General features: G+C 44.7%; 1 protein-coding gene across 1 annotated transcript in view; it reads right to left on the bottom strand.

Moving 5' to 3' along the window:
- Positions 1 to 13710, bottom strand: part of TCTN3 (tectonic family member 3) — a gene marked incomplete in the record, with an annotated part of 69847 nt that overhangs the window by 22801 nt on the left and 33336 nt on the right. The window contains 3 exon segments of the mRNA XM_034776488.1: positions 595 to 690; positions 12008 to 12124; positions 12228 to 12302. Of these exon segments, the coding sequence (XP_034632379.1) occupies positions 595 to 690; positions 12008 to 12124; positions 12228 to 12302 (288 nt within the window).

Below are 13710 nucleotides of genomic sequence, written 5' to 3'. Positions count from 1 at the left end.
CACCCAAACATGCCAGTGACACCCTCAACAAAGTTAGAGAATCCCTAAAATCCCCCTTAACTCTTACACATGATTCCAATCCAGTCATGGTCAAGACACCTTCAATATTATTATCAGTTATTTGTTTCCAGCAGTGCTTTCCAATGCTTCCCAAACATGGTCCTTTCTCTGAAGAAATACACAGAGAAATGGACAGAGGGTACAGGAAAGCACCCAAAGTGGAACATGGCTATCTCTTGGCAGATACTCAAAAAACCAAACAAGCACTGTGTTAACTACATAGATATTCCTTAGACATTCACAATGTTGCTATAATCATCCGGTTAATTTCTTGTAGAAGTGGGTCTTCAGGAGGGAGCTGAACAGGGAGAGGGTGATGACCTAATGGATGAGCTTAGGGAAGGTGTTTCATGTGTAGAGGAACGTCTGGAGATCCCTGTCAAAGAACCTTTCCCATTATCCCCAAGGGAAAGGTTAGACAAAAGCTGCAATGTGACACTCACGTAACACTTCCCCAGTTAATCCAAAATCTAAAGGGTACAGCCATACTAGAAGGTGATGGTGACAGGTAAAACCTGATATCAGAAAGGATACTTGCTGCCTGGCACCACTGTTTAGAGACAAGAGTGGTGCCCCAATGATATAGCCAGGGTTTCCACTTCTTGGCAAGGTATACGAAGGGGTCCTGCTCTGCTGAGAGGCAAGCAGAAGAGAAAAGCAAGAGAGAAGGAAAGAAAATGTTACAAAGGGAAGTGACACCATCAGCACCAGGTAGATCAGACCTTCATTCAGCACAACTGATTAAATTTTTTTTTAAGATAAATAGATATATATTTTATAAATGGAGATATCCTATCTCCTAGAACTGGAAGGGACCTTGAAAGGTCATTGAGTCCAGCCCCGTGCCTTCACTAGCAGGACCAAGTACTGATTTTGCTCCAGATCCCTAAGTGGCCCCCTCAATGATTGAACTCACAACCCTGGGTTTAGCAGGCCAATGCTCAAACCACTGAGCTATCCCTCCCACCCCAAACAATTCAGCCATGGGATAAACAGGAAAACTCTTTTTCAGACAAGGGAGTCAAGCCTACTTATGGCAGGGCTGAGTGTGACTAAAGGTGTTTTTTTTTTTAAATCACCCTATTAAAAGTCTCATTAAAAACAAAACCCCTATCTCGGTCTGTCTCAGAATCCTCTTCCATACTTAACCAGCACCTCTGCAACCTAGGAGCTGGCAAGCCAAACTGCAGCCTGCCCTGACACTTGGGTACCCATGCCCCAGAGACAGTTACTGAAGCATCAGACTCACACTGCCTAAGATTTTTCTGCAACAAAGTGTACTAGAGCCTGAGGAATTCTATAATCACACTTATGATCCATGTTACGCTGTCTCCATAGGGAGTTAGGTGGTTCTCCAGAAATGAACTTATTTACTTGTAACCCAGTTTCTTTGAGATGGATGCTACATATTCAACTCATTGGAATGCTCCGAGTGGTGCGACCTAAACTGTAAAATTCTACTAGCAGTAGCAGTTGGAGCGGCCACATGCCTCCCTTGCCTCCTTCCCCTCCCAAACTCTGGACATTCCAGGGCAAGGCTTAAAAAGGAGTGTGGCAGTCACCCGCCTCAGTGCCTTCCCCCGTGACCCCAAGCCTTTTGGTAAGTAGGGCTCTGAGGCAGTGGGGAAAGGGAGGCATGTAGTATGACTATGCAGAGTCCATCTCAAAGAACCTTGGTCACACATAAGTAACCCTCGTTTCTTCCTTTGAGTGTCTTCTGCATATTCCCACTCATGGCATATATTAATAAACAGTACTTTGACCTGGGATGGTAGGACCCAAAGTTCTAGTTAAACAAGGAATACCCTACCAAACTTCGCCTCCGATCTAGATTCCAAGTCTAAAGAGTAATGTTTAGTAAAAATGTGGACAGTACTCCAAGTTGTTGCTCTACCTGTCTCTACGAGAGGAATATGTCTAGGGAAAGCCATGCAAGTTGACTTTGATCTAGTTGAATGAGTTTTGATGCTTTGAGGAAAGGATAATCTCTTCGATCGCATGCTCTGGATGTCCCTGAGCCTCTGATTGCCAGAAGCTGGGACAGGACGACAGGGGATGGATCACTTAATAATTGCCCTGTTCTGTTCATTCCCTCTGAAGCATCTGACATTGGTCACTGTCAGAAGACAGGATACTGGGCCTAGATGGACCATTGGTCTGACCCAGTATGGCTGTTCTTATGTTCTTATTAATCTTATAAATTGAGCATAAGAACATAAATACCTAGCCTAACCCGCCTAGAATGTGTACAGAAACGCCTTTACCCTTGTTTTTTGGTCTCTAAGCTCTAAACAGCCTTGAGCACGGTCTAAATTGTTTAGCCCTGTCTAACACCATGTCTACACTTACAAGTTTACAGCACCACAGCTGTATCGATACAGTTGTGCTGCTGTAAGAGCACTCGTGTAGCTGCATTATGCCGACAAGAGAGAGCTCTCCCATCAACATAATAAAACCAGCTCAATGAGCGAGGGTAGCTATGTCAGCGAGAGAGCATCTCCTACCGACATGGAGCTGTGCAAATAAGCACTTATGGTGGCAAAACTTATGTCGTCCAGGAGTGTGTTTTTTCACACCCCTGAGTGATAAACGTTTTGCCAACGTAAGTGCTAGTGTAGACATGGCCTAAGTAAAAAGATAATGCTCTCCTCATAACTAATATGTGTAATTTAACTTCCCCATCATGAGTATGGGGCTTGGAGGAAAAAATGGTAAAACTATAGATTGTTCTATGTCAAAATTGGAGCCTATTTTTGGTAAAAACTTAGAATGAATGCAAAGAACCACATTATCCTTATGAAACACACTGAATGGTGGATCAGCATTAATGCATGCAATTGACTTATGCACCTGGCAGAAGGGATTGCTAAAACAGAGTTTTTACAGATAGGTGAAATAAAGACCAGCTCCCTAGAGCAGGGGAGGGCAAACTTTTTGGCCCAAGGGCCACATCTGGGTATGGAAATTGTATGGTGGGCCATGAATGTTCATGAAATTGGGAATTGGGGTGTGGGAGGGGGCTCCGGGCTGAGACATGGGTGCAGGGGGGACGGGGGGTAGAGATCCAGCTGGGGGTACAGGCTCTGGGGTGGGACTGGGGATGAGGGGTTGGGGGTGCAGGAGGGTGCTCTGAGCTGGGACCAAGGGGTTTGGCGGGCAGGAGGGGGATCAGTGCGGGATAAGGAGTACAGGCTCCAGGCAGCGCTTACCTCAAGCAGCTCCTGGAAGCAGCGGCATGTCCCCCCTCTGGGTCCTACACCGAGGCACAGCCAAGCGGCTCGGTGAACTGCCCCGTCCGCAGACGTCACCCCTGCAGCTCCCATTGGCCATAGTTCCCGGCCAATGGGAGCTACGGGGGCGGCGTTTGGGGCAGAGTTCAGAGCCCTCTGGCTGTCCCTACGCATAGGAGCCAGAGGGGGGACATGCCGCTGCTTCTGGGAGCCACGCGGAGCCACAGCATGCGCAAAGCAGGGCAAGCCCCTGGCTGAAGCTCTGGAGCAGGGCAAGCCTTGGACCCCGCTCCCCGGCAGGAGCACGAGGGCCGGATTAAAACGTCTGAAGGGCTGGATGCAGCCCCCAGGCTGTAGTTTGCCCACCCCTGTCCTAGAGGTTCAAAGGGAAGTCTCATTATTTATGCTAGTAATACATTCAGATCCTAGAAGGGCATAGGAATTCTTATTGGAGGATACAAATTATAGGATACAAAATTGGAGGATACAAAGGCCTTTTAAAAACCTCTAAATTTCATCATTAGTAAAAACTGATTTTCCCTCTACGGATACATGATATGGCCGAGAGATTAATCTTAACTGAAGATAATGAAAGAGGTGTCTTCTTAAGATACAATTAATGCTAATATATAATTAATTGATGCCATATAAGGATCCACATTATACATGGAAATCCACAATAGAAACCTATTCCATTTAAGACTACAGCACATCCATGTGAATTCCTTTCTAGAATTAACAGTACAATGTGTACTTCTAATAAAAGGCTTTCTTCTAGCACCTCTAAAGGTCTATTCCTCATGCAGTCAAGAGAAGGGACTGAAAGTTCAGATGATAGACCTTCCCTTTTTTATTGCATCAACAAGTCCAATATCAGTGATAAAGGTTCCACTAATCCTAGTGACACATGTACCAAAGCCGGCTACCATTGCTGTCTGGGTCATGCTGGTGCTATTCAAATCACCCAGGCTTTGCCCTGTCTTATCTTGTTTATCATTCTCTGAATGAGGGGAAATGAGGGAAAAGAATTCCTTAGGCCCTGACTCCCCTGTATTAGAAAAGTGTTCAGTACCGATTCCTTGTTTCTGCCTGCCCTAGAACAATAGCTCTGATATTTCCTGTTGCTGCGGGATGCAAACAAGTCTATTATTGGGTTCCCCCCATAAACAGAAGGGGTGATTCACTACTTCTTCCTTCCATTCGTGGATCTGACCTGATGATCTACTCAGATGATTTACAAGAGTGTTCTGTTCTCCTGCCATGTGAATTGCTACTGGATTCATATAATGTTCTATAGAGTACTTAATAAGACTCTTGGCCTCCCTGCATAATTCCACAGAATGAGTCCCCCGCTTGCTTGTTTAGATAATATAATGCTGTCCTAGCGTAGGTTACTACCTCAACTGCTTTGTTTTTGATTTGAAGTAGAAAAGGCCAGAGAGCTAATCTGATTGCTCTCAGTTCTAAAATATTGTTATGTACATTCCTTTCCTTTAGTGACCAATGATCTCTTTCCAACGATTCATTGTTCAAATGGGTTCCCCATCCTGAGGTAGGAGCATCGGTGATCACTATGACTGATGTTATGGGGGACAGAAAAGTGTACACTTCATTGCATTTTGATTGTCTGTCCATCCCATTAGCACTTGTTGTGGAATTAATATTTTTCAATGCACATAATCTACACTGGTTCATAGTTCTTTGCTAACCAGTGCTGAAGGTCTCTCATCTGAAGATGAGCATAAGGAGTCACTGCTGTGGTTAATGCCAATAGACCCAGCAACTGAATGGTTGTCTTGGTAACTGGAAGAGGAGATATGTTTATTTTGATATATCTCACCTCTGGGAGAAAAGCTCTCTCCACAGATAAATGCAAGATTGCTCCTATAAAGAGTCCCTTGAGTAGGGTTTAGACATGACTTTTCCCAATTTATCTGTAATCCCAGATTGACAAACGGTGAACATATCTGATATACATGTAGTAAGATCCCTTCCTTGGATGACACTTTTATTAACCAGTCGTCTAGGTATGGATATACATACATCCCCTGCCTTCTTAGGATCATAGAATATCAGGGTTGGAAGGGACCTCAGGAGATCATCTAGTCCAACCCCCTGCTCAAAGCAGGACCAATCCCCAACTAAATCATCCCAGCCAGGGCTTTGTCAAGCCTGACCTTAAAAACCTCCAAGGAAGTAGATCCCACCATCTCCCTAGGTAACCCATTCCAGTGCTTCACCACCCTCCTAGTGAAAAAGTTTTTCCTAATATCCAACCTAAACCTCCCCCACTGCAACTTGAGACCATTACTCCTTGTTCTGTCATCTGCTACCACTGAGAACAGTCTAGATCCATCCTCTTTGGAACCCCCTTTCAGGTAGTTGAAAGCAGCTATCAAATCCCCCCTCATTCCTCTCTTCTGCAGACTAAACAATCCCAGTTCCCTCAGCCTCTCCTCGTAAGTCATGTGCTCCAGCCTCCTAATCAGTTTTGTTGTCCTCCGCTGGACTCTTTCCAATTTTTCCACATCCTTCTTGTAGTGTGGGGCCCAAAACTGGACACAGTGTTCCAGATGAGGCCTCACCAATGTCGAATAGAGGGGAACGATCACGTTCCTCGATCTGCTAGCAATGTCCCTACTTATACAGCCCAAAATGCCGTTAGCCTTCTTGGCAACAAGGGCACATTGTTGACTCATATCCAGCTTCTCATCCACTGTAAGCCCTAGATTCTTTTCTGCAGAACTGCTGCCTAGCCACTCGGTCCCTAGTCTGTAGCAGTGCATGGGATTCTTCTGTCCTAAGTGCAGGAGTAATTAGGTATTGAGCATCAGGTACTGAGCATTAGATATGCTCCTTCACCAGACAGACATTCTGTAAGCACCCGAAGTGCTGTGGACAACCTGGAAGGGAGGACCTTGTAGTGAAAATGGTCCTCTTCAACAACAAACCACTGACATGGTCTTATAGAATGAAACGTGCAAGTACGCGTCTTTTAAATCCACAGCTGCAAACCAACCCTGGAGTGAAAGAATATTACCTAAGTTAGAGGCAGCATGTAGAAACATAATTTCTTTATATAAGTGTTTAATCTGCTTAAATCCAAAATAGGATGAAGGCCCTCCATCTTTTTGGAGGATTAGAAAATAACATGAGTAAAACCCCTTCCCTCTATGATCTCATGGAATTACCTGTATTGCACCTAACTGGAGCAGAGATTTAACCTTCATTTTTGAACAAATTGAGATTACTTTGATCTCTGCCCAGATATGAAGCAGGTGGATTGTTGTGAGAAAAGGTTTTGAATTGAATTATGTACATGCATGAAATAACTTCTAAAATCCATCTGTCTGATGTTATTAACTCCCATTGGTAATAAAAACTGGACTGCTGGACTCCAAACTATGGATAAACAATGCCCCGGTGGACTGGCTTGAAGCTCTGTGTTCTCATGTCAAATCTGATGTCTTAGATGAACTGCAGAGAACAAAGATGAAACAATCCCTTTGTTATTGTGAGGCTTAAATTTCTTTCTCTGTTGTAGTTGGTGGTGTGGGGAATAATATTGAGGTTAGAAAGGGTATGCCTTTCTCTGATAATTGTAATGAAGTGAAGGAGATGAAGAAGGCATATTACTTTAGATACCTGTGTAATGGGAATTGAATATGGCCTCTTCCCTGTATTAAAGAAACGTAAAGATCTAGCAAAAGATCTTACATTTTTCATCTTCTCTAATACCTCATCAGTCTGAATAATAAACAGACCTTCTCCTTCAAATGGATGGTCCTCAATCCTCATTTGTGTCTCATGAGGGAATCCCATTGGTCTTAACAGCGTGTCTCTTCTTAGTGAGGCAGCCAAAGCTACTGACCTTGCTGAAGTATCTGAGGAGTCAAAAGCTGCTTTCAACTGTTGCTTGACAACATTCAGTCCTTCGGTCAAAACAGCATTTGATAATGCACTTCCAGAGGAACACAAAGTTAAGAAAAGAGGACATTTTGCTCCAGAAATGGTATTGGTACCCAGCCACGACAGCTTTGTAGCTGGACATGAGCATGTTTAATGCAGCTGAAGAAAATATTTTTCTTCCTAATATATCCAGCCTCTTCCTTTCCTCATCTGATGGAGTAAAGTGAACTTGGGCACCTTTTCTGTGAAGTACCACTGTGAAGTACCACTTCGACCATCAACAAATTAAGAGGCAGATGAGCATGAAGCACAGTATTTCTTTGCGGGAATTACATAATTTATCTTCCTTCTTACATAGAGGCTGAATGGGCTGAAATATTCCAGACTGAATAGTCCCTCTAACAAGAGAAGTGTGATTCATTGGCTAGCCGCTGCCCCAAAGACATTGAAGATAGGATGCAATGATTCCACCACAAAAACAGAAGGAATATCTAACATCTTTGACATTCGCAATATTAACTCATGAAAGGCTATAGCATCTTCAGATGGTGATGATACTGAGATGTCCCCACATTTTCATCCAGAGAAGGCACATCCCTTAATTCTGAATCAGACTCTCCCAGCTCCAGTTCCTCCTCACTGAATAATTCACCTATTTCCATAGGTGACTTGTTCTGAGTAAGCTGCATTGGTTGGACCCTATCCTTTGGATATAACAACTGAATGTCCTCCTGATACTGTCTTGCTGAAGGTCTGAACTCAGCCCTTCCTGATAAGGGGCCAGAAATAGCCAGTGAGGTCACCTTACCAAGGAGATAGATGCCACCCAGGCCAAAACCCTACTGATGGATCTGGTTGGAAATCTCTCTGTGCCTGCGGATCCAGAAGGCCAGCACTGAACTGATAATAAGAAGTTTTCCCTGATTCTGATCTGTGATCCACCTCCCTCTTCTGGCCCCAATCCATTTTCAGCTCAGATGGGACACAACAACCTCCTGGAAAAGGAGAGTGGAGAGAAGTTCTTCTCCATGAATGCCAAAGGGGTTTTGTAGGATGCAGCAGCAGAGAGCTCCTGACCCTTTCCAGTTCTTGGCTGACTCTCAGAGAAGCAGTCAGCCTGACTGGTCGTAGTAACACACCTGACGTGTTCTGAGATACAGTAACTGGCTCAATTGTCAGTACAGCCATAGACAGATCCACCTGATGAATCACTGCTCTAACACTGTTGTATATAGGTTGCTGTAGCCATGTCAGTCCCAGGATATTAGAGAGACAATGAATGAAGTGAATGAAGCAATATACACCTTATTGGACCAACTTGTGTTGGTGAGAGAGACAAGCTTTTGAGCTACACAGAGCTCTTTCTGAGGTCTGGGAAAGGTACTCAGAGTGTCACAGCTAAATACAAGGTTGAACAGATAGTTTAACATAAGTAGTTATTACATTTTCTAAGGGACCATTGAAGGTGAAGTGGCCCATTATCACCCTTGTAGTCCTAGGACTGCACCACTGGACAAATGCATCACAGAACCAATGATATACCTGAGATACATTGATGATATTTTTATCCTCTGAACAGACGGCTTAAACTCCCTCATAGATTTCCACCACAACTTCAACCACCACTACCCATCCATCAAACTCTCTCTGGAACAGTCCCACACTAGCATCAACTTCCTTTACACCATAATCAGCTTCACTCTACAGACAACTATATACAAGGAACCCACAGATCATGACACCTATCTTCATAGATCCAGTAGGCAACCCGAACACACTAAGAACTCTTATCTACAGCCAGCCACTCACATACCATAGAATATTGTCTGAGGAGCAAGTCCAGGATATACACCTTAAAACACTCAAAACTGCCTTCACCAAACAAGGACACTCCCAGAGAAGTAGATTGCATCATAGAATGGGCCACCCAAATACCCCAAGAGAGCCTGCTTAAATACAGAAATAAAACCCACTCTGACCACACACCCTCGTTGTCACCTACCACCTCACGCTGGAATCCATATCGGCTATTGTCAAACTAAAACCCATACTTGATGGGAACTCAACCCTGAAAGAAATCTTTCCTGAACCCTCTTTTCTGTCCTACAGACAACCTCCCCGCAACCTCTCCTAGCTCAACAGAAGCAAGCTCCCCACATATCAGGACACACTAAGGCTACATCTACACTACGGGGGGGGGGTCGATTTAAGATACACAAATTCAGCTACGCGAATAGCATAGCTGAATTGGACGTATCACAGCCGACTTACTCTGCTGTAGGGACGGCGGCAAAATCGACCTCTGCAGCTTCCCGTCGATGGCGCTTACTCCCACCTCCACTGGTGGAGTAAGAGCGTCGATTCGGGGATCGATTGTCGCGTCCTGACGGGACGCGATAAATCGATCCCCGAGAGGTCGATTTCTACCTGCCGATTCAAGCGGGTAGTGTAGACCCAGCCTAACTCAAAGTGGCACCAGAAGCTGCCGGAACAACAGATGCAAAACCTGCAGACATATCTCCATTGCTACAATGATCAACACCCCCCCACAACACAGCTTTCAAGACCTGTGGGTCTTACACATGCCTATCACAACTTCGGGGGGTACCTCATCCAGTGCACTAAATGACCCAGTAACTATGTGGGTGAAAGCAGACAATCACTACGCACTTGAATGAACTCACACAGGAAAATAATAGACAACAATACCACATCACCTATGGCTGAACACATTCAACAAAGTGATCACTCTATATCTGACCTATCAGTTTTGATCCTCACAGAAAACCTGCACACCACTTTCAAAAGACAAGCCTGGGAGGTTAAATTCATAACTTTGCTAGATACTAAATGTCATGGTCTTAAATCCAGGCACTGGATTTATGACTAATTACAACAATCTGTAACCCACTAACCCCTCTTGTATTTCTGTGACTACAGGGGTGTTAATGGGTCACTTCACCTTGAATGGTCCCATAGAATATATGCTAACTACTTATGTTAAACTATCTGTTCGACCTTGTATTTAACTGTGACACTCTTGAGTACCTTTTCCAGACCTCAGGAAGAGCTCTGTGTAGCTCAAAAGCTAATTTGTAGGGGGGCTGTGGCGGGCAGCAGAGCCGGAGTCGGCGCCTGGGTCTGAAACTGACCCGATAGACTTTTGCAGGAGGAGCAGTTTTAGTTTAAGCTCCCTGTCCTTCCGTGCCCTGGAACTGAGTTTGCTACAGTGGGCACATTTTTGGGGAATGTGGGTTTCCCCAAGCACTTTATACATTGAGAGTGGCCATCAGAGAGCGGGATAGCGTCCTTACACGTAGAGCAGCGCTTGAAGCCTGTGGAGCCGGGCATGGTAGAAGCGGCTGCAGCTGAGAGAAATTTTTTTTTTTTTATAACAGCTAAAAGAACTAATGAACTACACTAACAAAAACTGACAACAAACTAACTACTAGAATAGGTAATTGTAGCAAGAGTGAGGGATTTCCTAACGAGCCTGCTGAGCTCCGTCTCAGGCCGGGGACGGTAGAGAAGGAACTGAGGAGATTGGCCACGCATGCGTACTATTATCCTAGACTCACAGCGGGGACAGCCTCTGCGCATGCGTGGCCAGTACGAGTACTGCTGCGAAAAATCTCCGAGCGAAGGCGCAGGGACGCACCAACACCTGGAGTGGAGCACCCACAGGGACATCTCTCGAAGAAGAACTTTTGAATCCAGGCTTCTTAGCCTTCTGATCTGTCATGTTATCCTTTGTGTAACCCTGTGAACTTATGTACCAACTAACCTATACAAACTGCCTATCTACTTATAGGTTCTGAAAGGATCCTATAGCAACAATGTAACCGTCCAGCTGGCCACAGCTGAAGGCACTGAGGCAATGGAGCGCCATGCTCCTTTTAAACCCTTGCCTTAGAATGTCTGGAATTGGGGAAGGAGAGGGAGGGGGGAAAGAAGTGGGACGAGCAAGGGAGGCGCGTGGATGCTCCAATGGCTACTTCTAATAGAATTTTACCGTTCAGGCTGCTCTGGTCAGAGCATTCCCATGAATGGGAATATGCAGCGGATACTCAAAGGAAGAACTCACACTTACGCTTCCACAGCCCTGAATTTTTGGGTCACTGATATTCTCCCTCTCAAACACACACTTATTACACTGTCCTCACTGGAGAGGGGTTTTGGCGACTACCTCAACAAGCGTCTGTTGTTCTGAGTCAACCAAACAACCTCCCACCTCCCACATTATACTGTAGCCACTTGGCACAAGAGTGGGCCTCTCCAGTACTAACTTACAGACAGATTTAATATTTCCCAGCTTTGTCCTCCAGCCTTAGAACCTAAGGAGTTGGAAAAGGTCACTGACCCTTCAGGGCAATTCCCATCCCCCACTGCCAGAGCACAGGTCAAGTAGCATCTGGAAAGGACACCAGCAGCTCTGCTCAGAACAAGTGAAATACAGCACTACCTCCTATCCTCTCTTTACATAACATGCCTGGGACAAAAATATTGACCCTGATCTCTTCCCTCCCCTCCCCCAGAGACCATCCAAGAGCAGGACACCAACCCCCTCCAACCCTGCATAAGACCAGGGCACTCAGCTCACCTGTCCCTACCTTGAGGACATACCCGAGACCAAAACACTGACCCCAATACCCCACAGGACCCGTATAAGACTGGGATGTTGACCCCTGATCCCTCAAGGGCCACATGCTCTCATGGTACTAACCAGATCTCCTCACTCAAGGACTCAAATGAAGTCAGGACACTAAACCCAGCCCTTGCAAGGATCCATGTGAAACTAGGGCACTGACCCAGAACTGAAGTGTGAACCGCTGCTGCAGAGAGTTCCCAGAGACACTGGTCACTTTAAGCTGGACAGAGACATTCTGGATTCCATGGGTCCCATTGAACTCTATTTCATAGATCACCTGCAAGTCCAACACAGAGGACAGTCAGAGAAAGGGCAAGGACCTGGGGCCTTAACTCCAACCCTGCACTGCCTCAATGATGGTGGAAAGGTGGTTCAGGTACCTCAGAAACAACATTGTGACAGGTGTTGCCATCCATCTGGGGAGCTCCAGGCTGTGTGACAGGGGTGATTCTCACCTGGAGGCAGCAAAAATCAAAAATCAGTTAATCCAGTAAAGAGTGGAGTGTGACCATCCATCCCTGATGTGGCGGTTACTTACCATAATTGGAGGTTCTTAGAGATATGTGATCCCTATCTGTAGTCTTGACTGAGGGTATAAGAGTCAATGCAAGTCAACACTTCTCCAGTTCCTCTTCTTATTACAAATCCAACAGGATCTGAAGCAGAGAGGAGGGAGGGCAAGTAGTGGAATACAGCTAGGGACCACACATCTCGAAGAACCTCTAGTAACAGTAAGTAACCTCCCCTTCTTTTTCAAGTGATGGTCCCTCTGTGTATTCCATACTTGGGTGATTGGCAAGCAATGTTCAGACTGCAGGAAGGTGCAAGGAAGCTGGCAACAAAGATGCTTGCAATACTGCCATTCCTACCACTGCATCCACAGCTGATGCCTGACCTAGAGTGTAGTATGTTGCAAACATGTGAACAGAACTCCAAGTTGCTGCCCTGGGACATCAGATAGGGATGCTATAGAGGCAGGAATTCTTGCTATTCTTGTACTGTAGTGCAATCTCTTCATCATGAAAGTTGAACTTACAAATGTACAATTATGTACAATAACTGCATTCAAAAATAAAACAATGTAAAACTTTACAGCCTACAAGTCCACTCATTCCTACTTCTTGTTCAGCCAATCGCTCAGACAATTTGCAGGAGATTGCACTACAGTACTTGTATTAAGTGAATTGAAAAATATTATTACTTTTGTTTATCATTTCTATAGTGCAAATATTGGTAATAAAAAATAATATAAAGTGAGCACTGTACACTTTGTATTCTGTGTTGCAACAGAAATCAATATATTTGAAAATGTAGAAAAACATCCAAAAATATTTTATTAAATTTCAATTGGTATTCTATTGTTTAACAGTGCGATTAATCACGATTAATTTTTTGAGTTAATCGTGAGTTAACTGCGACTAATCAACAGCCTTATTAAAGTTTTATGCCTATTTCTAGTTTGAATTTCTCAAGCTTCAACTTGTATACCTTTGTCTGCTAGACTGGAGAGCTCATTATTAAATATCTGTCCCCCCTAGGTATTTACATACTGATCAAGTCACCCCTTTAACCTTCTCTTTGTTAATCTAAATAGCTTGAGCTCCTTGAGTTTCACTATAGCAACCAGAGACGAACCCATGGTGATGTAATACATTTCACTTTAAATAAATAAAAGGCGACAGGAAGTTTATCTCTGAAGTCCGTGAGCCTGGAGTAGTTATTAAAGTCATATTTCGCTAACAAAGGTTGATCATTAAATGACATAAAATTGCAGACCTGTGGAGGAGAAGACCTTCTTTACCAGGAGGTCGTGTCTCTCAGAGCCCTTATCTGCCAGAGTGAATTTCTGGTAGTGCCACCAAG

The sequence above is a fragment of the Trachemys scripta genome, chromosome 7 (assembly GCF_013100865.1).
Source record: "Trachemys scripta elegans isolate TJP31775 chromosome 7, CAS_Tse_1.0, whole genome shotgun sequence".
NCBI lineage: Eukaryota > Metazoa > Chordata > Testudines > Emydidae > Trachemys > Trachemys scripta.
Note: the sequence above shows the minus strand (reverse complement) of the source record. Positions and strands in the feature narration are given on the sequence as shown.